The sequence below is a fragment of the Micropterus salmoides genome, unplaced genomic scaffold (assembly GCF_014851395.1).
Source record: "Micropterus salmoides isolate LMB-PRFRI ecotype aquatic unplaced genomic scaffold, ASM1485139v1 Ms_hic_scaffold_23, whole genome shotgun sequence".
Taxonomy (NCBI): Eukaryota; Metazoa; Chordata; class Actinopteri; order Centrarchiformes; family Centrarchidae; genus Micropterus; species Micropterus salmoides.
In genome coordinates this window covers 16,215,534-16,238,308 of record NW_024041484.1, presented here as the reverse complement: position 1 = coordinate 16,238,308, position 22,775 = coordinate 16,215,534, and the positions used below count along the sequence as shown (strand labels likewise).

General features: G+C 40.8%; 1 protein-coding gene across 1 annotated transcript in view; it reads left to right on the top strand.

Moving 5' to 3' along the window:
• The window catches only part of LOC119918122 (protein O-mannosyl-transferase TMTC2-like), a 78,484-nt gene that overhangs the window by 29,268 nt on the left and 26,441 nt on the right, over positions 1 to 22,775 (top strand). Inside the window, exon 2 of the mRNA XM_038738666.1 lies at positions 18,014 to 18,629. Within this exon, the coding sequence (XP_038594594.1) occupies positions 18,014 to 18,629 (616 nt within the window). The remainder of the gene's footprint in view (positions 1 to 18,013; positions 18,630 to 22,775) is intronic.

Below are 22,775 nucleotides of genomic sequence, written 5' to 3'. Positions count from 1 at the left end.
CCTGCGGAGCCCCTCTGAAGCTGCTGTTTCTCTCTGGCTAATGCTGGAATGTGAAACTGGTCACGGGCAGAAGAAGGAGGGCCTATTCTGGATTGGATACAGTGCTGTGCGGCATACTTGGCCATTACAAAAGCTGCATGTGAATCTGACCACTGAAAGCTGTCTATGCAAAGAAGCCTCGCTGCTCCAGAGTGTGACACTGCACGTGTTTTGTTTCCTTTTTCAACTCACTCATTCTATACATGCAACCATAAAGGCACAAATCCTCTACATTCTCATATCAATAGCTGCATTTTTTAATTTGTGATCAGATTACAAACCAATTCTAGTGGAGCATTAAGTGTTTTTTTTTTAAATCAGAGACAGAAGGCTTTTGAGCAGAAACAGAATGCTCCTTTGTTTCTCCAGCTGCTCCCTTGGCAACACGGCAGCACTAAGATCCTCCACTGGCTCTGTGATTTGTCATCAGCAATTAAACTCGTCCTCATTATAATCTCAGCACCAGATCAAAATTGATCAAAATTGATCTGGTTTCTCCAAGGAACTAGGAAGTTTGGTCTCCGCGGAACAGACCTGTAGCACAAAATATGGACTCTTCATGTCCACATTTGAATAGCCTTCAGCAGAGATAGTCCACTCTTTATTCCTCTGTGCTATTTTATATAGCAGAAGTGTCAGGTGAACACAGCAGTTCAGTAGTTCCAATGGTTTTCGGGGTCTGATACACAGATTGTTAATGCAGACTAGAGAAAACTAACTTCTTTTCTTTGGAAAGGGACAGTAGACCCAGCTAGACATTGCCAAGATCTGCCTTACTGTTGATTCCAGTGAAAGTATTGGGTCTGCAACCCTCTGGAGAGGGTTTTGGTGGGTATTGTTGATGCAGTGTGTCCACACCTGGTGCTCTGCATGTTGTGCCTAAATTCAAACTAGTGTGCGCGCGGTAAAGTGAGCTGAGAACATTGGCACCTTTGTGAGCCGTGACTCTTCAAACCTATCAACATTCATCTATTCCCTGTAGAGAAAATCAGTGCCAGGCAACGCATTGTCCTCTGCGTCCAAGTCCCCCAGTTTACTTCAAGCATGGAAGAGGGGCTTCCATAATGATGAGTTCAGGTGACTGGAGGTGCACGTTTTTATAGGTCACTGTGCCAACACCCGCAGCTTTTCTGGAACTAGGCCAGCGGGATTGATTGTTGAAGCAGAAGGTACAGTGAATTAAAGAGGTAAGGGAAAAGGGAAAGGAGTTGTACCTGATGCTGAAAAAACACATAATCACGTGCTGGAGTTACCATAGTAACATCGGCAGGATATTTTTCGACAGGAAAAAGTCACTGTTTTTTTTTTGATAGAAATATATAGAAATTGATAGAATTTGTTTGAATTAATTTGAACACAAACCACATAGCCTCCTACGCTATGGCTGTGTCTGAAATCACTCCCCATCTACAGTAGTACAAACTATAGCCTACATATTTTGCACTGGAATTGACTGCCATCCCATTTATTTGAGTGTGAAATGTATGCAGTATGTAGTGTACTCTAATTCCATAATGGAGCAGAAAAAGTGACCATGGCATGTTTCTGCCAACAATCCCACAATGCAATGCCCTGCACATCTGTTAGTGATGTTGCAAAATGATGATGAGCAGTGTCTAAACTCCCTCTACAAAATCAGCCAACAGCCTTACCTTTATCTACGTATTTTTCTATTGAGTTGAATAAAGAAACATTTCTCACATTAATTCTCAGATGAATTGGTGTCATTATATTCGTTCAGCGTGTCTAGCTAGTTTAATCCATTTTTTGTTGATGGAAAGAACAACATTAGTTTACTGTAAAGGCAACGGGGCACGCCCTGGATCAGATGGACAGTCACTGGATTACAAGGCACAGCCTGTCGCACTTTTCACTGAATTTCCAATTCAAACAGATAATTACAGATCGAATATTACATTTTTCCTCCTTCAAGTTCTAGTTGGAATTTTGAATAAAGAGCAGCCCTGTTACTCATTTTTGCATATTATAATTAGGATGGTAAAATTGGCAAGCAACAAATTAAGACTCTGCATAAATTCTCTCCAGCAGCGAGCTGAGATACTGTGCAGCAACATCTGTCTGGCATTTTTAAATCATGTACACAGGCATGATTTATGCATTGTGTGGAGAACAGCACTCACTCTGCTTTTAATCAAGCATCACATTTATCACTGCAGATACAGGCGACTCAGGGAGGCCACCCTAATTACCCGTCCACAGTCAGACACTGTAATCAACTGTCGGGACCATACTGGATGCAGAATTTGGACAGACAGGCTGCTCATTTGTGTTCTTTCTTTCTTTCTTTCTGTTTCTAAATGCTGGGGTGATTTTCTGGTTGAATCCCACCGGTGGGATGGATTGATGGAGGGTGTTAAAGTTGGCCACTGTTTCACTGATAAGAGCTGGACGTGTGGGAAAGCCAAGGATTTTAGAAAACCCTATAAAACTCTCAGCTCCAGTGTTCCTGGACATTGGCTCATTAAATGTGTTTTTCACTGTGAAGCTGTTGGGCACAGTACCATACTGTAGGCTATGGCATATTTATGGGGTGAGACATTTTTAAAATGTCTATGATTTCACATTAGGAGCTCCTGTCTTAATGTATAAGGGAGAAACCAACTGTTTATAAGAGCTCTTTTCCAAAGACGTTCCTGGTGGTCTTTGGGGTGTTCATGGAGGTGTGAAATTGTATTTGCTGTTGAACTGAACTGTACACTCCCCAAACCTCAGTCTTAAGTGATTTTCAATTGGATTGCATTCAGATATTTTGCTTTTTTTTCAAGTACAAACGCTATATGTGGCAGGTTTGCCTGGAAGCATGCTTAACATGCTTCAACTAGATACTATTCTGCATGTTTCCTTCCTGTACATCTGCAGTTGTACAATAAGTTAGCATGTTCATCCTACTATATAAAACTCAATTAATTCCACAGCTTTCTTGAGGCGTGAGTTTTGCCACCCTTAAATTCCAACCCAGTCTTTCTCTTCACCAGGTCTGCTATATTTATGTCCTCTGGGAGAATAAAGCATTAGTTTTATTAGCCATTGATTTCCCATAGCCTTTACCTCTGGCAAGGCTGAGGATTCATCACAGCCTTTTATTGACACCATCACTCAAGGAACGCTGCGGTGGGCTCAGCCTCCTTTTTAGCTGAGGTGGCAGTGGTGCCATTGTCGTCAGATCACCTCTATTTGTGCGACCAACTATGGGAAGTGATCAATCAATCACTTAGATGAAGATAAAGACTCGGCAATCAATCTGCTAAAAAATAGATGAGGAGTCACACTCTCAATGATTGGGCTCATAATTTTTTAACCACTGGAAATGTAGTGTATTGATAAATGTAAGGCTGCCCCTAATAGTCAACTAAACCGTAAGTCGATGAGAAGAGTATTAGAGCCGGTTCACACTATCCTTGTTTAGTCCAGATATTCCGAAGCCTGGAGCATTTACTCCCTTCCCTTGGGTTGGTGTGAACGCCAGACTCAAACTGTGGTGTAGACCAAACAACCTCTGTCTGGTCCACCTTGAAGGGTTGGTCTAGGACCACTGTCGCGTGAACTCTGAAGTGTGTCATTTTGAACAACATTCGAACAAATAATAAAAAGATTACTATTGTATGTGTCATTTCGTTGGTTATAAAAATGTTTTCTCTTCCTGTTTTAATGACTAGTGAACTAGCACGTTTGCTATCAAAATTTCAACTAGCAGGGGACAAACCTGGCCTGATGCCTCCTGATTATTTGGCTGAGAGAACGTTTCTCAATTAATGGAAAAGGTGCAGAAGAACATTGAATTATTCAAATATATATATGTTATAAAATGAAAGAATGGATTCCAGCGAATTTTTGAGCAGTGTTGAGTGAAAGTTAAAAAGTTTGTCACATTAGTGTTGGGCAGTAACACATTACTGAGTAACGCTTTGTTTTAGGTGGGGGTTTAGTGAAAGTAATATAATAACATAATGAGTAACATAATTTAGATAACATAGTTACTTTTATCACCCAGTAATAAGTAAAGTAATATTATTACTTTTTAAAGGATTAATAACTAACTATTAATATATTACTATTTCTAAGTAACTTGCCCAACCCTAGTCAACAGTACACCAAAGTACTGTAGTATGTAAGTTTTTTCCTTTGTGAATACAATCTGGACCAGTAGGAACATTTAAACAATGTATCATCCTCACATTGGTTCAAACAGGAATCGGACCTTAGTCAACCAAGTTTTCATTGGTCAGTTAGTCTAAGACAAAACCCAAAAACCACAAGTAACACGGAGGTCACTTACCGACGCACACGGCTCATGGATGTATTATCAAAGAACTTATTGCTTCTATACACTTATTATACATTATCAGAGACGGTGTGGACGGTGTGAGCATAGGAAATATCGCTGCCATTAGCTAGTTAGCAGCCCTAGTAGCTGACTCTGCACACTTGCACAGGAACTTTGGACCAACTGGGTGGAGGATTTTTTCAGGACCGAGGTGAGGGAGCCAGCGGGAAATGCTGCAGTGGCACCGAATGAGCACCAAAACCAGAGCCGAATGAGCGGGCAACTGACCTGGGTGCAGGAACATCCGAGTGAACACAGAGCAGGACCAAACACAACCTTAAACCTTATGCCCCCAAATATATATATTTAAATAATAAAATTATACCAATATTTGACTAATGGCTTGAACTAACAACTAATAGTCGACTAGGAAAATCTTTAGTCTGTGGCAGCCCTAGAAAAATGTCTGTGTAAGATAACACACGGTACAAGGTTGATTTATTTGTCACAATACAAGAGGTTATAGAGTGAAATTGAGTTTGTAACTCCCTTCTTCTACACAGGTATTAAACCAAGTTTAATTTCAGTTTTTCAGCTTTCATGCCCAGAGTCAGGTGAGAAGATGGTTATGACTTAAATGTCCATTAAGTATGGGTTAGAATCAGGAGGCGGTTATCTTAGCTTAGCTTAGACTAAAAACACATAGCAGGGAGGATATTTCATGCTATTTGTTGTTACATTTCTGTTTGTTGAAACAATAGGATTACACAAATAGGATATAATGTGCTAAACAGGGTAGCAGTTTGCCCCTGCATTCAGCATTATTAAGCTAAGCTAATCACCTCCCTGTTTCTAGTTTCATACTTCATCCAGACAGACATGAGAGTGGTATTGATCTTCTCATCTAATTTTTGGCAAGAAAGTATTTCTAAAAACTATTAGTTTTAGAGACATTTTTGCACAACAAGTATAGACATTTTACTTTGCATATTGAAGTTCGAACCAATCAAGAGATGATTGCAGAGTGCTCTCCTTTGTAAAAAAAACAAAAAAAAAAACATAGACACACTCTTGCACCTGACATGAACAAACAAATTGTTGTACTGTCCTTGGGTTTTTGCTTTTGCTATCCACAGAAGTTGAATCATGCCTAATTTTTAGATCTAGAATATCTTTTTGAAGAAGTCCTGCTATTTGGAAGCCCAGAGATGTGGGTCAGCAGTTATTTCAAATTCAAAATACATCACTATGCGTCTTCAAAACTCTCCAGTTATTTCCATGGTCTGGCTTCTAGCTGCCAAACTCAAGCTGATGCTTTTCAGACTACTCAACAGAACTTATTAGATGGCTCAGTGAGACAACTTTTGATATTCATGTAAGGAACATGAAACAGGCATAAATATTATTTATTTATCAATCATTATATATTTTCAAGTCATAGTCTATTTAAATGCACGGCACACATTCAAGTTAAGCACAATGAGTTGACCGTGGCCTATTTGGAGTTAGCTGTTCTGCTAATCAGGAAACCGGCTTCACAGGGGACATGAAAGCAAGTCCTTGGCCTGACAAAAGAGAGACAGCCAACTTCCTGACGCTTAGCTCAGCCTCTTTGAAGCCGAGAGCCCCCGGAAGAAATCTGTTTCTCCTGATTGGCTGCTTGGACAGAGTGAGGATGTAGAGGAGACTTTATCTTAATCAGGTATGAGTAGACTTGATGATGAAGCTATAGCAGCTGGACTTCGGTGATTAGGACGAATGATCCAGAAGTGTGTCTTTTGATGACATCAATTAAATTACACTTCTGTTACTTGTACTTAGGCCAAATATTGATGTGAGTGGAACATAACCATGTTTGTAATCATCCTCAGTCTTTTATTAATGTTTGTCTTTTTAGAGCATTGCTATTAATGTGTGTGCTAATAAGTACGGTAATGTGCATACTAAGTTCAGATAAGGTGTCTGTGACTAGGGATTTAAACAAATACAAACATTTGTGTATGCATCAACACATACTGTATAGCATTAGCCCTATAGTGTTAATGCAAGACTGAATACATGCTTGTGTGTGAATGTGCACTTAAATGTTGTATTACAGGCAATGGGAATTAGATGGGGTCAGCTGAGGTCGTTGGATTAGTATTTTCATTAGAATGCAAAACTTCAGATTCAGTCTTTGAAATATTTGTGCAGGTTTTTCATATTTCCTTCAGTAGGAAGGTCAGCTAGCTTGATGCAGTAAACAATGAGCCCTCAGTAAACAAGCATTTCCTCTGAGTAAACATACATTCATTGCATGGATCTGTGAGCAACAAATATAATAACTGTAAATATAAATCTTTGCTGGTGTTAGCTGCAGCTGTTTAGCAAAAAAGACACCATCTAAATAGTGCTAGTGCCCTGTGTAATTTGCTGTGCATTCACACTAATCTCTGCATGAAGAGTTGAAATAAGTCATTTAACTGGCCTTTTTCATTCCGCCAAATTTATGGCTGGTTATTCTGCACCCTTGGGAAAAATGCTGGGAGCTGCAGGATGGGCTATTTTCAATCAATGAAAAGATAGATCCAGTGAACTGAGCGGGGGTGAAAGAATTTAGGTTAGTGCCTTGACTACAAAGTAAGTTTCATCCCCTGTGTCTCACATTTAATTTCAGTAAAATACAGATATAACAAAGAGATGAAAACATTGACAGTTTTTTTTCCTTCTTCTTTTTTTCATCCCATCAGTGCCCAGTTATGCTGAACACCATCCAGCAGCAGTTTATCACTGTTCACACATTTCAAATGATGGAAAGAAACAAATCTGAGCTGGGCATAAAATCTGCCAAATTAATGTCAAATTTCGTCTTACGCACCCCAAACGGGAAGAGCCTCTGCAAGGCTAAGCATAAATCTTTCACCGCTAGGCCACTGGCAGTCTGACAGTGTGAGTTTTATAAATGCTATCTGGACATTTATGCATTTTTCCTCTCCTCCCCTATTCGAGCCAGTTTGGCGTGGGACGGAGTGTGGGAAAGTAGCGGTGCCACTTCTGGTATTGTTCTGCCAGTGGTGTTGTTGACGTATGATATTTGAACACACCCTTAATGTTCACTTCCTGACCTCTCAGCCTACAGATATACAAACTAACAGATACAATTGATGATAATAAAGGAAATATTGTGTTAAAATCTTTATGTATTGTCTAAGTCTGCAGCATAACCTTTTGTAAGGAGAAGAAATACGAATTAAATTGGAAAAGTGTCTCTATTAAGGAAGGAAGAGGACACAAAATCATAAAGCCAGAGTTCTAGTGTCTTTCATCTTCATCACCGTCTTCTCATTTGCCTGCCATGGTGCTGTGGCCGCATACTGACAGGATAATAGCAGCTGATAATCAGCCAACAGGCCCAGCCAGCAGGCGTAATGGCTTTACGCATGATCGTTCAACGTTGCTCTGTGATGGATAGGTAGGTACTTCTAGGATTAAAAAAGAGAGATAGAAAGACCTGATCACCATCGCCACATGTTCAGTTGCCTCATGTGGTGCAGACAATATGCCTCCCGCTGGAGTGACCACTGAGGTGAAATTTATGGGATTTTTTTTATCCCTGACCAGCTGTGGCTTCGCTGGGAACAAAGCCACGAGCAGTGTTTTCCTGCCAACTGTAACACCGCAAGGAACTAGGACACTGTTTCTTGTAGATTACATATGGTGTCACTCTACATGTGCAGTATGATTGTTGAGCCTTGAGTGCACATACACACAACACACAACCTTTAATCTGATTACTCGCTGACCACCGACCTCCCAGAATGTCTCAGAAACTCTGCACTTTATGACCACTTTCTAATCCTGTTAGGATTGGATTAACACGGAGGTGACCTGGACCCTGACACCCACCCACACTTACACGCTCTCCAGCTCTGTTTAATGCACTGCCCCTGATCCTGCTGCTAGTGCATGTGAGACCGAATACAAATGAAGATGAAATCAATAACTGGTAGTGGGTGTGATAAGAGCCTTGTCTTCTAATGCAAATTGTTTTGAGAACTCAGAAAAGTGTAATGTCTAAATCAATTCTTTCGATTTATTGTCAGTACATTAGCAAGCATTACATTGTTTTAATACTCATTCTCCATTATATTTGTCCATATTGTTTTTGTGCAATCCTGTGGTAATAGGGCTATCAATTAATACAATTTCTGGTGTTGAAAAAATTGTCCGACCAACAGTCAAAAAATCGAATATCTGTATGTCCAGTTTTCAATGACATAAGACAAAGATAATCAGCAAATCCTCATATTGGTGAAACCGAAACAAAAGAATGTTGGACGAATGATGTTCTTGCTTAAAAAAATTACCATTTATTGCGGTCATGTTATTTTTGCAGTGTGTTTTAAAGGCCCTTACATGTAATAGCTGTTTTAGTTGTGAGATAAATATGATTGTATGAGGCATGTTTGTCTACCATTACTTTAACAGAGGCTCTGTCACAATTTTAGATCGTTAGCCGTTGAACTAGGTATAGAGGAAGAGACTAGCTGTGGGGCCACAAGGTTTTCATACTGTGTCCAATTGTAGTTGTTTATGACCCAGCAAAGAAAAACAAGTGGACATACAAGCTTGTGACATGCGTGGAATAAAAGCTGTGTGTTTTCCCAACTTACTTACTCGGACGTCGAGTGGATTGATACAAAACTACATCAGTTGGACTCGTGTAGGCCACAGCTAGGTCCCATTTTGTGGTAACAATGATGAAAACCTTGGTCGGCAGTGCAAAGTTCATGTCACCCAAACACTGATTTAGGGCTTTGACAACCAAGGACAGCCTTTGTCAGAAATTTAGAAACTAATTCTTACAGTTTGGCTGCTGCTATGAGCCACAACCACAGTACATGAAGAATACACATGCTGATTGGCCACTCTAGCCACCATTTTTTAAATAGAAAGGGGGAAGACGGAAGGGAAAAGGGGGACCTAATGGTCAGTGCTTGTTTTTTGCTGCGTTTTCAAAAAAACATGAGAACAGCGCAGATGGGTGATGCAAGATGAAGTTGTCTCTGCTTGCTTTTTGCCTGTTTACATTGTAGTGCTACAATTTACAAGGGATAAGTGGCAAAATCTGGCATGCCTCAAAACCGATATCGCACAGTCTGACACAGACTGGGACCAAGAATTCATTAGCTTCATCGCATCCATCCATCACACTGAGACAAGATCCCTGTTGTCGCAGAGTGTAGGGGCATAACTTTTTGTTTTAATTTATTTATAGTGACAGTACAGCTAGACAGGAAGCATCGGGGTGGGGTGGTGAAATGCAACAAAAGGGTCCCTACTGGAATCAAACTGGGCATGCTGCACCATACGCAAAACATGTTGAATTTCTTGTTTATAAAGGTGGCAGCTCTGTAATCACACTGCTCTTTGGTGGTGCCACCTCAACACATTTTCCACTGTGCTGCAGTGATATGGATTGGTTTTGTCCCTTCAGTATGGAGGCCTTTTTTTGTTCTTATAGCATTTTAATCATCTCCGTTTCTGTTGCTCCTGCACAAAGCCAGCAATATCAGTGGTGCGCCAGCCCAAGATTAGCATTGTGTGAATAGGCCTGTCTGCCACAAATCTCTGTCTGTCTGTGTGCTTAATTAGCTCTCAGATTGCTCACTAAGGAGATGGAAATTTTATAGATCTTGGCCAGACAAGGGGTATTGAAAAGGGCTCGGTACCAATGCAGACCAGTTCAGATGAGTTATAGGGGCAGAGCAGGAAGATAAAACAGATAAAGGAGCAGAAAGGAAGAAAGTAAATGTGACAAGTTAGGCAATAACATGGATGGAGCACATGGACGGAATTATGTTAACATCATAAATAATAGAAATCAAGATAAAAGAATGGCTAGACAGAAAGACATAATGGTAGCAAACGGAAGATAAAAAAAATGAAATGAACAAAGAGGTGCTGATATCTGTGAAACATTGTCCAGGCCAGTATCCATTAACAGCACTGTTTTCATGATGATTGGCTAATCCATCTCATTACTGCCATCAGGGAGCAGGAGGATGCACTACACATGCTACAAAAGGTTATGAGTCAGCCAGTCCTGATTATGTTAAATGATGGCAGTTTCTTCTGCAGATGTGTATTAGAGTGGAGCAGGCCAGCCAGTGCACATGCTGCAGACAGACAGGCTGGATGAGAGCCCAAATATTTAAAATAGACTCAAGTGTAGTGTTTAGCAATGCAGTTAATATTGCTGTTCTCTTTATAGAGCACACGAAAACATTTAGTTTTAAGTAACGGTAGGTTTATGCAGTCAGACCACATAGAGTGGGAGTGTACACTCACCTAAAGGATTATTAGGAACACCATACTAATACTGTGTTTGACCCCCTTTCGCCTTCAGAACTGCCATAATTCTACGTGGCATTGATTCAACAAGGTGCTGAAAGCATTCTTTAGAAATGTTGGCCCATATTGATAGGATAGCATCTTGCAGTTGATGGAGATTTGTGGGATGCACATCCAGGGCACGAAGCTCCCGTTCCACATCCCAAAGATGCTCTATTGGGTTGAGATCTGGTGACTGTGGGGGCCATTTTAGTACAGTGAACTCATTGTCATGTTCAAGAAACCAATTTGAAATGATTGGAGCTTTGTGACATGGTTCATTATCCTGCAGGAAGTAGCCATCAGAGGATGGGTACATGGTGGCCATAAAGGGATGGACATGGTCAGAAACAATGCTCAGGTAGGCCGTGGCATTTAAACGATGCCCAATTGGCACTAAGGGGCCTAAAGTGTGCCAAGAAAACATCCCCCACACCATTACACCACCACCACCAGCCTGCACAGTGGTAACAAGGCATGATAAATCGAGACTCATCAGACCAGGCAACATTTTTCCAGTCTTCAACTGTCCAATTTTGGTGAGCTCTTGCAAATTGTAGTCTCTTTTTCCTATTTGTAGTGGAGATGAGTGGTACCTGGTGAGGCCTCGAGGTTGTGCATGTTGTGGCTTCACAAATACTTTGCTGCATACCTCGGTTGTAACGAGTGGTAATTTCAGTCAAAGTTGCTCTTCTATCAGCTTGAATCAGTCGGCCCATTCTCCTCTGACCTCTAGCATCAACAAGGCATTTTCGCCCACAGGACTGCCGCATACTGGATGTTTTTCCCTTTTCACACCATTCTTTGTAAACCCTAGAAATGGTTGTGCGTGAAAATCCCAGTAACTGAGCAGATTGTGAAATACTCAGACCGGCCCGTCTGGCACCAACAACCATGCCACGCTCAAAATTGCTTAAATCACCTTTCTTTCCCATTCTGACATTCAGTTTGGAGTTCAGGAGATTGTCTTGACAAGGACCACACCCCTAAATGCATTGAAGCAACTGCCATGTGATTGGTTGATTAGATAATTGCATTAATGAGAAATTGAACAGGTGTTCCTAATAATCCTTTAGGTGAGTGTATATTGTAGTGTAGTGCAGTGTGTTTGTGTGCACAAACTTGTCATCTGAAATCTGTAAACTCAACTTTACTACAAGAATGCAATTAAGGAAACAACTCTTTTTTTTATAGGGTGCAGTGTCTGACTCTGGGGCTCAAACTTCCAGCTAAGAGAAAGAGTCCCTCTGCCTTATGAGAGTTGTTCAGGGGAATAATCGAGGCAGGAGTGACTGTAGCAAAAACATTAAATGTAAACATAACTTTGTTTTTGTACAAGAAAACTCCACAGGGCACTTTTTAATATTAAGAATCTTTTCAGCAAGGAAATTATTTTACCAGAGGCAGCTGCTTGTTAACCTGTTCAGTTGTAATTGTTGGTGTCAGGTTGGAAATACTCTTAAGTTACATGATTATTGTATACTGAAGAGGGCATAGCTGAAAATCTGTGCATTTTGATTGCCTTGAGCTAAAGAAATTAAAAAAATGTCATTAAAAGAGTGGGTTGTACAACATCTGCTGGGAAATTCTGCCCCACCTTAGTTGTATTTTTGGGAGATGCAATGATTTCCATTCCTCCAATAAAAAAACTCCTCTTCCTCTCTCTTTGTCCTCATCTCCTCCCTTGGGACTGATGTAGCCTAATAATGAATAATGGCTCTTACTTGGATTCACCTAATTAATAGGCCTGCATGATATGAGGAAAATCTGCGATGTGTGATAACATTGTTAAATGTTGCAATGAAAATATGATTTGTGATAAATGAACAAATTAGCTGCCTGGTTGTTTTTTAAATTCACTACAAGATCATAATTAAATATTTTAAATATAACTAAATGTTCTTTCTAGAGCAGCAACGGTAAAGTTTACAGCAGCAAAGTCACTGTATAAACTCAATAATATCTCAGTGGAAACAAATAAAAAATGTCAAAATGAATCATATTCCTGACATCAAAATACTGAGTGATGTTTAGAAAAAAAATGAAGTTCTCAGACATCAGTCCTTCCTCCTGTCCTCCTCCTCCTCCTTGCTGCTGTTATTCACTGCTGCAGTTAATGTTTGCGCTGGAAGAGAGAGGAGTGGCTGATTTATTTTTCTCAGTCAGCAAATAAGCGCTGACCGGTTGGCCGTCAGCTACTGCAAGTCGTGTATGCAATTGTAGGGAAAGATTTATTTATTTATGCATACGTTAAAATATATACATAGCCTAAATAACATCAGTGTAGTTATTCATTGCATTTCAGGCAGTATTTTGTGATGTGTTTATCGCACATGTTCATATTGCGATGACAATGAAAATACGATTAATCGGTCAGCACTACTAATCATTGCACAATGCGCCTGCATATTTGCACGCTGTCCCAAAAGGAGGCCCAGTGTGCATCTGCAGACAGCCAGAGCACATGAAAAAGCAAATCACTGGTGGTGAGATGAGATCACTGCTGGGGAAGCTGTAGAGTGCTTAATTTGCATATTGAAAAACAAACTCAAACATTGAAAAGATGTCCAATTTTCTCTTCACTAAAAGCAGTGGACAGGTGAAAGAAGACCTCACCCTATTACAAATGGACTTAAAAACCCACTAACGTCTCTTTTCAGACCCTGATGGAAATCCCTCCGACCCCCCCCCCCCCCCCCCCCCCACACACACACACAAAAAGGAAGAAAATTGAAAAGACCAAACCCGTCCTGTACTTTGAGGATTGTGAATAGAGTGCCCCGCAGCCTGCCTGCCCCATATACGGTGGCTGAATACAAAAGACCCCCCTCTGTAAGAGCAATCACTACGGGAGACCACTCTATCTGCACCGCTGCAGCGACATGTCTCAATGAAGCCGTCAGCACGGGCTCTGCTGTCACACGCTCTCACACATGTGCACACACTCACAGAAACAAAGACAGACACCTTGCATGTGGCTATTTATTCCTTTAGCCCTTACAGGCACAAACATGCACGCACGCACATGCACGCACGCACACACACACACCAGTACTTTCCAACCCTCATGGCTAATGCATTCTTTTCAGCCTCCAGTGCCGGACAGGAACAGGGAGGGAGATGAGTGGTTGGCGCTGATTTGAATATTTTAATTATTTATCACCAGAGAGTATTGAGCTCTGAGCCCACACCAAGGGACACAAGGGAGTTGGGTGAGAGTGAATCTAGCCACGTTTGGATTAGATTCTGAGCTGTTATTGCCCGAGGGGACAGGAAAGTACAAAAACACGGACACAGTTGCAGATTTTGGTGGACATGGTACTTAATTCTATTTCGGTAATGAATCAGCATCTTTTATGTGCTTTTTGAGGCTAATCACAAAGCCATGTGTAGTAATGTGAGGTTGCCGTGGTCTATCTACACTCGCAGGACATGATATGGTCATATAAATACAGCATTAATAAAACGTTCAATGTCTATTATCATTACATTTCAATATATGTTTATTGTTCTTATATTCCCTAGTCCTCCCACCATCATATCATACCTTGGAACGTGCTGGGACCGTAAAACATTTTATAAATGATGGCTCACTGTGGAACTACAGTAAAAAAGAAAGTAAACTGAATGATGTAATACATTGGGGTCCTTCCATATCGGACAAGGGAGAGTTCCACTTTGGCTTGTTGCAGCCCAGAGCCTGAGAAACACACACTTGCCTTTCCCTGGCGGAGAACAATCCAGGGAAATGGAAATGAATTTGCTCACGCAGTGACAGATCTGTAGGCTTGAAGGAAAAAACATATGCATTAACACATTGAGCAGTTTGTCGCTTTGTCACCTGATCTATCATTTGATGTTCTTTTTTATTGTTTGGGCTTTCTTTTTCCCATTGTCAATCTTTCCCTTTTAACCTGCTATCATGCTGGGTACAGGCTGGCCGCTCGATCACCCTCTTTCTCTCCCTCCCTCCTGCTTCTTTATGCGCTCAGCACTGAGTTACAATCTCTGGACAAAGGAAGTCCTCGACTGGCCCCCCGTCGCTGTCCTTTTCCCTCTCTGGCGCGCCATGCACATGCATAGTAACAGCACTAATCGTAATCAAGCCCCCGAGAAAAAGGATCGCCATTAGCCCAGTGTGATCAGATCTTGGAAACACAAAGTTTATGACATTCATTCTCACATAACACAAGTTTTAATGTAGCCACATGCAAATACAGTACAAGGAGGACAAGACCACGAGTTATTACTCTGCTTGGTGTCCTTCCCCCTGCTTGTAATTGGCATGTCAACACACACAGTGGGTAGATCTTTCTTATCTTTTGATGTTATGCATACTGTAAGTGAAAGCCATCACTTCTGTGGTACGAAGGTCATGGGCATAGTTTGCTTGTATCATGCATGTCTTTCATAAGTAATCATTTTTACATTTACTATAAGGTGAATTAAAATAAGATTTTTTTTTTTACTCCCATACTTGTCAGTTTGTAGGTATTCTGTACGTGACATTGTCTACAGTCAACTGTTGTTTTAAAGCCTCTTTGGAAAAGCTATTACCTGATATTTAGTGACACTGCATCAACTTGCTATTCTATCATCATTAACTATTCTTCATTCAGTTTGTAACAGCTGTTTGAATAAAATTAATTGTAGCATTCAAAATGAACCCCAGGTATTGACACAGTGATTATGTTATGAAGCAGAAATAAGTAGCCATCAAACACTCACAGCAGATTTTCTACTGTGTGGGTCTACCGAGTTTTCCGTCTCCTTTTTGTTCATTCATGACATCTATCTCAAACATCTGTCACAACAGCAAATACAAACAACAGGATGACTCGAGTTATCCTAATCTTCATTGTTCTTCAGATGTGGTGGAAATGCAAACAGGGAACCACAAAAGTGACTTTTAAGTAGTTTAGTTCCTAGTAGAGTTGACTAATGGTTGACCAATATGGGTTTTTTAATGGCCAGTGCCAATATTTAGAGAGCAGTGCGGCTGATGGCCGGTATGTAATGCAGATATCAAAACAAAGATAAGACATGTGTAATTCAATTATTCCATGCACAGTACAATCTAAAATATGTGGTTATCTTAGCCAGTAACATGTTGTTTTGATGGAATTTGTAGTAATTAATGAAATAGAAAAATGCTTTGGGTTATGATTTCACATGACTGGTGATTAAGGAAGAGTGAGGTACAGTTTGTCAGAAGTGATGTCATTCAACTGCATTACAGTATAACACTATTTCACGCTAGCCACTTTTGTGAGTGCAGGTATCAGCCGTTGCAGATCATCTCAAAATGCCAGATACCAGCCCTATTAATCGGCCGGTCTGTCACTAGAGTACAGTGGTCCCTGTTCAGTTTGTTTGAATAAGTTTCAAATTGTATGAAAGTGTTAAGAAAAAATGCATGCTTTATTAATTGCAGCATTAAAAGTGAACTAGTAGAAGCCCAGATATTTACAATAAATGGGAAATACTGGTTTTACCCTTGTGACCAGTTCCCTTTTGCTTTGTTTGTGTTTGTTAGTAATATATTTATTATTTAATATGTTTTTTTTTAAAATGTCTTGTGGGGGATTCTCCCTCTCAGCTCTGTTGTTGTAGCTGCCATTCATCACTCTTAATTCCTGTGGTGAACCTCATTTGTTGCAGTCTGTGAGTGTACACGAACATGTCCCCAGTAACGATCAGCTAATTATGAGAATCCACAGCAGCCTCGGGGGTGTGAAACCACCTGCCTGTGTGTGTGCACCGGTACCTGTGACATATGTACATGCTGTGCGTTTGTGTGAGAATGAGAGAGTGAGAGCAACAATGCACACATCTGTATATTCAATCACACACTCTGTGGCCTGTTTATTGCATTTTGGTGTTCTCATTGCATTTGTGTATTAAATTTCACTTCTGGCTGGATTATCCGCAATGTGAAAAACATACTATTCCATATGAGGCCATGCTGTACCTGCAGGGGGTTGAATTTTTTCTTTCTTTTTTATAACCGTTCAAAAAAAAAAATCACGCTATATGTTAAAATACTACAAAAGCCCTAAACGGCCATCGATTAAATTTTTTTTTTTACTCCGTTTTCCCATGATAACGGGATAATTATCTCATGATCTCAAGATAACGACTATTATTTTCTCGTGATAACGGGATAGTTTTGTCGAGATGACGAATCATAGCTGAATACAGGGGTCGGCCGGTGCGTTTCTTTATGACAATTTCGTGGCAATTTGCTGAGTCAGTAGTTAGTTCAGTTGGTAGAACACAGGACTTGCATCCCAAGGGTTGCACGTTTGACCTTTACTCTCTGCAAAGTTTTATATTCTTCTTTGTGTTTTTTAATCATTCTCTTCAACAAAGTTGTTATGAATAGAATTAAAAAGATTTTTTTTTTATTAGTCTTCCATGAGGATCAAACTCACAATCTTAAAACTATGAGTCCTGTGCCTTACCAACTCAGCTAATCAATGACACTGAAAGTTCCTTGAAATTACCATAAAGAAACGTTCTTGCCAACCCCTGTGTTAAATTATTGTTTAGTTACCTCGAGAACGCGAGAAAACAACAGTCGTTATGTCGAGATCACAAATGATCCCATTATCACGGGAAAACGGAGTAAAATAAAGATATGAATCGATGGCTGCTTAGGGCTTCCGTACAATACTTAGTTTCATATTGTTTTTTTTTTCATAAAGCTGCTATCTATTTTTTATATTAATTGTGAAATATAATATAATATTTTTTAGATAAATAAGTGAAATAGGTTGCTCATAGTGATGTAAATAAATTCACTCAAGCTTTACAGTGAGTTTCAGCTCATTTTGGTTTCATGGTCCCACACATTTACTGTTTTGGTTCATTCTCACGGCTCTCTTTGACGTTGTTTTTCATCCGTAGCATGCAGAAACACAACTTCAAATTAATTCTAATGATTTTTTGCGTCTGCCGGATGTGTAAATAGGCAATTGTTTGCTTACGATTTCATTATACTTATTTTAAAGACAATAAGATGGTCGTGTTGTGTTCACAGCTTGCTCCCACCAGTTGCAAAAAAAAATATTCAATAGGTAATTGCAAATGTATAAAATTTATTGAACTAAATTTGTAATTAGTATTACAAAATAACAGTTTGTCAACACGACATAGTATATAACAAGAAAAACTAATGAAAATGCTATATTTAAAACAACACACCACAGAATCTGTTGAAATTTAAATTAAAAAAAAAATGTTCATGTATAATAGTGGAAACTTTATTTGATGAACTTTAAGGTTAAGAATAACTTGTTCTTCTGCTCCTTTTAGCCGAGCCATCAAGACCAACCAGGACCTTCTTCCTGAGACTCCGTGGACCAACATCCTGTACGATGACTTCTGGGGCACCCTGCTCACTCACAGCGGCAGCCACAAGTCCTTCCGTCCGCTCTGCACCCTCTCCTTCCGCCTCAACTACACCTTGCATGGCCTGTGTCCCTGGGGCTACCACCTGCTGAACGTGTTGCTGCACGCGCTGGTCACTGCCCTCTTCACAGCCTTTAGTCGCCCGCTTCTCGGTGGAGGACTGTGGAGCCTGCTGGCTGGCCTTATCTTTGCCTCTCATCCGGTGCACACTGAAGCAGTCGCCGGTGTGGTCGGGAGAGCGGACGTTGGCGCAGCGTTGTTTTTTTTGCTGTCTCTCCTCTGCTATATGAGACACTGTGGACTTCGTAGGGACCCACGTGGGACTTTTCAGACCAGGCAATGTGGCAGCAGCTCATTCGCCTTGTGCTGGGGCTGGATGCTGGGCAGCCTGTGGTGTGCAGCAGCCAGTATGCTGTGGAAGGAGCAGGGGGTGACGGTGCTGGCCGTGTCGGCTGTGTACGACCTCTTCGTGTTCCAGAGACTCCGGTTTCGCCAGGCACTTCTCCTCTTGCTAGGAAAGGTAAATGAATGCATGCCACCGGGGCCGGTGTGTTCACTGACTCTTGCCTTGGCATCTGTACATATCCAGTTTCCTTTTCCTTCCCTCAGAGGCAAACCTCACCCAGCCAGCTGTTAATGGTTCCTGTACGGTGGAATAAGTTTTGAGTGTGTACTTAACGTCGTCGTTTGTTGACATTGTGTGTGTCGCACAGTGTTTGCTTTTCATTAGGAGTGTAATTAGGAGAACTGTTTGCCAGTGCACAGTTGGTACATGAATTCCCATTTGTCTTCTGCTAAACAGGAAGAAACTATATGCAGAGGGGAACTTTTCCGCTTCCCCGCCACTTTAAGTTTGCCGCAGTAAACAGCTTCACATTAATGCAAGGAAATTTAGATTAGCATTGCACAGGAAAACCTATTTTCGGGGTGAGTTGTTTTTACAATTTAAGGTGACAAAAGGTATGCGGAGGAAAAACAATAACACATCCTACTCCGACCAAATGATTTGGTCCACTTGTCAAGTAAGCTGTCCAAACATACACAAATGCACACAAACACACACACACACTTCCTCTGCAGGACTCCATCCACCCCACCCCCACCCCCCCAAAACTGAAGTTGTCTGAGGAGGACAACCTTGGTGTACTGACTCATCTGATTATGGGAATCAGTGTTTGACTGGAAAACCTTCTCTCATAGGCGCATCATAACATTTGATTAGAGGAACTGCTCCTTAGCCAACACAACTGTCCTCGTAAAATGCATAAGTAGTGTAATAAAAAGTCCCCTTGGGTTTACTGAGCAAGGACAGTCTGGCTCTCAATGGCGTGTGTGCACATGGGAATCTTTTTATAGCGGTTTCTTCTTGAGGAAACATCTAGGGCACTGTTTGTTGCAAGGTTTGATGTACCATTGTAGAGTACATCACAAATACTCTATGGAACTGTCTGATGTATACAAACTCCAGCCCATGTGCATGACTGTCTTATTTTCACAGCCAGCATCCAAATGAAAACATACTCTACCGACAAGTGTGTAAGGCTTTACCGTACCTGTGGGGCAGATTCTCCGGTAGTCGATCCTGGCAAGATGATAAGCCCCACTTGTTATTAGAGGGATTGTGGTGAGCGGCCAAGGGAGATCAGAGAGGGGAGAAAGAGGGAGTTTTAGTTTTTTTTCCCTCTCAGCGTTTGGTAGGAGTGTCTCACAAGTCACGAGTGTGTGCCTTCACGACTGCTAGACCTTAGCAGATGCAAAGCAACACCTGTCTTTGAAATTGCACTAAGTCGTTTATTAAAGCTGCTAAGTCATGTTAAAGATGATGAAGATGCAATACAACACCACAAACTATCACATAATCTCCTAAAATACAGTTTTTGCCTTCTATTTACTATAGGTAGATTTAAGGGTCATTTCACACACTGTGAGGATCATACATTCTGTATCGGCTTGTTCCACATTTTCTTTGAAGGTTTCATTCTACTAAAAGGAAATATGAAAATGATCAATTATGTATGAGTAATGCTGAAAACCTTGTAGTAAGTAGTTAGCTATTAGTAAAGCCTGCTTTGACGTTGAAATTATCTTATCTCTAAACAAAGTCTAGAAAAAGTAATTTTTTTTGCTGGTAATGTGGGTTATTACAGTTTGGGACGCTTACAGATTGCCCAAGCCTGTGGTGAACTTTGTATCGGCTTTATGAACAATGTAGTGGACTTTAAAATTGTCACAGCAGCACAGGGGAATGTAGTAAAAAAAAGTTAAATACAATAAAAGGAACAATCAAAAGAGAAAAGTTTGCTCTTCTTTTTTGGTCCTTGGCTATTCCTGACTGAACCCTCATTTGTGCCAGCATTATATAAGTGGAAATCACTGATTGTAAGGCAGATTCTGTCAATTTCGAGTTAAATTGAGATTTATAGATCACAGGTTCCGAATAGGCTTCTTAGAACCTGTGTATGCAAGGTTTTTAAATGCTCAGAAATTACGTTAAGCAGGGGTGTTGTTAGGATCTTGAAACATTGGGGGGCTTAGCCCAGCCCAGAAATCCACACATTTTCACCTGATAATTGCATCCATTTGTGCATTCTGATGATTATTTTTGTTGCACCAATTTCTGCCTTTTCTGGAATATGGTATTTATGGTAGAAATGTCTTTATTTGTGTAAAGGGAAACACAATTCAGGTGGCAGATGACAATTAAAAATGTGAAAAATACAGTTGAATATAATGCAGTAAGGCTCTCAGGCATTCTGGGTTGCACTGAAGTATGTATTCTCCTGTAGATAAACTTTTCTCATTTAATATTATCTCTGCCGAGTCAAACCACATGTAGACATGAACGATAGGAGTAACCTCTTTAAATGTTACACATCAATAAATTAGTTCATCTTGATTCATTTGGAAACCCCTGGGCTTAAATAGCTCGAGCTGTTTCAGCTCGTTTTCTACTCGTGTTCAGAACTTTCTGCACATTCAGAATCTATCCCACACATCTGAGTTCTCTGACGTTTTGTGAATAAAGTCATATTTTGGGGGAAAAGTTGTCTACCTGCCTTATACTCTGCTGTGCATTAGCCTATGTTATTGCTCTGCTGGTATGGTAGTTTCCCCTAAGACCGTCTGACAGACGCAAAACTGTGCTTGGGACTGTACTGGATAAGACAACCGTGCTGCTCTTCATTGGAGGTGGAAAATCAAACCAACTAAAACACTAATGATTAGTCTCACCAAAAAATCCACACAAATATTAACAGTTTGTGTGGCAAATACATTGACTAGACACTAAGGGACAACAGCGGTGATATTAAAATTTATTTATCATAATTATTGCTATGGGCAATTTAGTTATCGCTGTAAGTCCTGAAGCTGTAACCATTGCTCACTCTCTCTCTCTCTTTGTGCAGAGTAACGTTCGATCTGCTGCTTGGATAGAGGACCCAACAATATCATATTATTCTCAAGGGCTTTGATGCATGATAGATAAGTAGGCTATAGGCTATTTTTTATAATTTAAAAAAATCTTTTTGAAATCTGGGTCTTTACTATAAATATTCCCAAGCCTTACGATGCCTATGATCTTAAGTTAATAAATCTAAGAACATTTTTATAAATGAGGCCCCAGATCTCAACTGTGCAACTAAAGATCTTTTGCTTCCAGATAAGCGAAATGTAAAATATGATTCGGGGCCTAACTGTTTGTAAATGACATATTTATCTTTGGAAACCTTGAATTCTTGCCCACAATTAAAATAAAGTTCTGTGGGTTGGCTGCACAGCATTAGTCTGTACTAACTGACCCCAGGTGAGTCCGGGGGGTTACATTTGTTAAATCACCTACCTCTCACTGTCTCAACTTGAAAGGATGAAAAATGAAATGTTGAAAATAAACATTTGAAACCTTTGTTCGTCTGCCCCTGTATAAAGACAGCAGAGACAGAGCCTTGGAAATGAAACCACAACCTAAAATCGAGCACTGCTTCCAGCCTGTTGCATTATGGTCTGAAAGATTTCATCACCCCATGTTCTTGTTAGAAGTTATGAAAAATCACATATTCCCTGTGTATTTATCACAATCGCGAGCAGGGATATCATCAGCAGGCCTCCACCTCTCTGCCCCAGACACAATAACCCTGGCCAACATCCCTGTGCCAGCCTGTCAGGCCCTGGTGCCAGCCCCACAGCGCTACCCGCCACCGCCAGCACATCTGGCTCGTTTATCACTCTGGCAATGCCCTCCTCTACTGCCCCAGTCACGGTTATCTTGGCAGGGAGCTCGTTATGCGCAGGGGCCAGCAACGGGGGCAATCGCTTTCTCGATTATGAGCCAGACGTCTCAGGGACGCATGGGAACAGAAGAGGGAGAAGGATATACAGAGAGAATGAGCGAGGGAGTGGGAAACTATGCCCTCACTTCCTTTCCTTTATCTGTTATTGGTCTTTCTCACCTCCTATACCCTAAAAGAACTTTGAGAATGGACGACTTGGCTTCTGCTACTGAGGCACAGTCAGTGGCCATTGAACTGGATGGTAGTCGGAGAGGAGAACAATGCAGTGATGTTTTCCATTCAAATGAAAATTTTCCATTTCATCCACAATGAAGCAAAAGATTGATAAATCCTGCACGTCACATTACCTGACTGCTGCATCACAGCAGCCACAAACA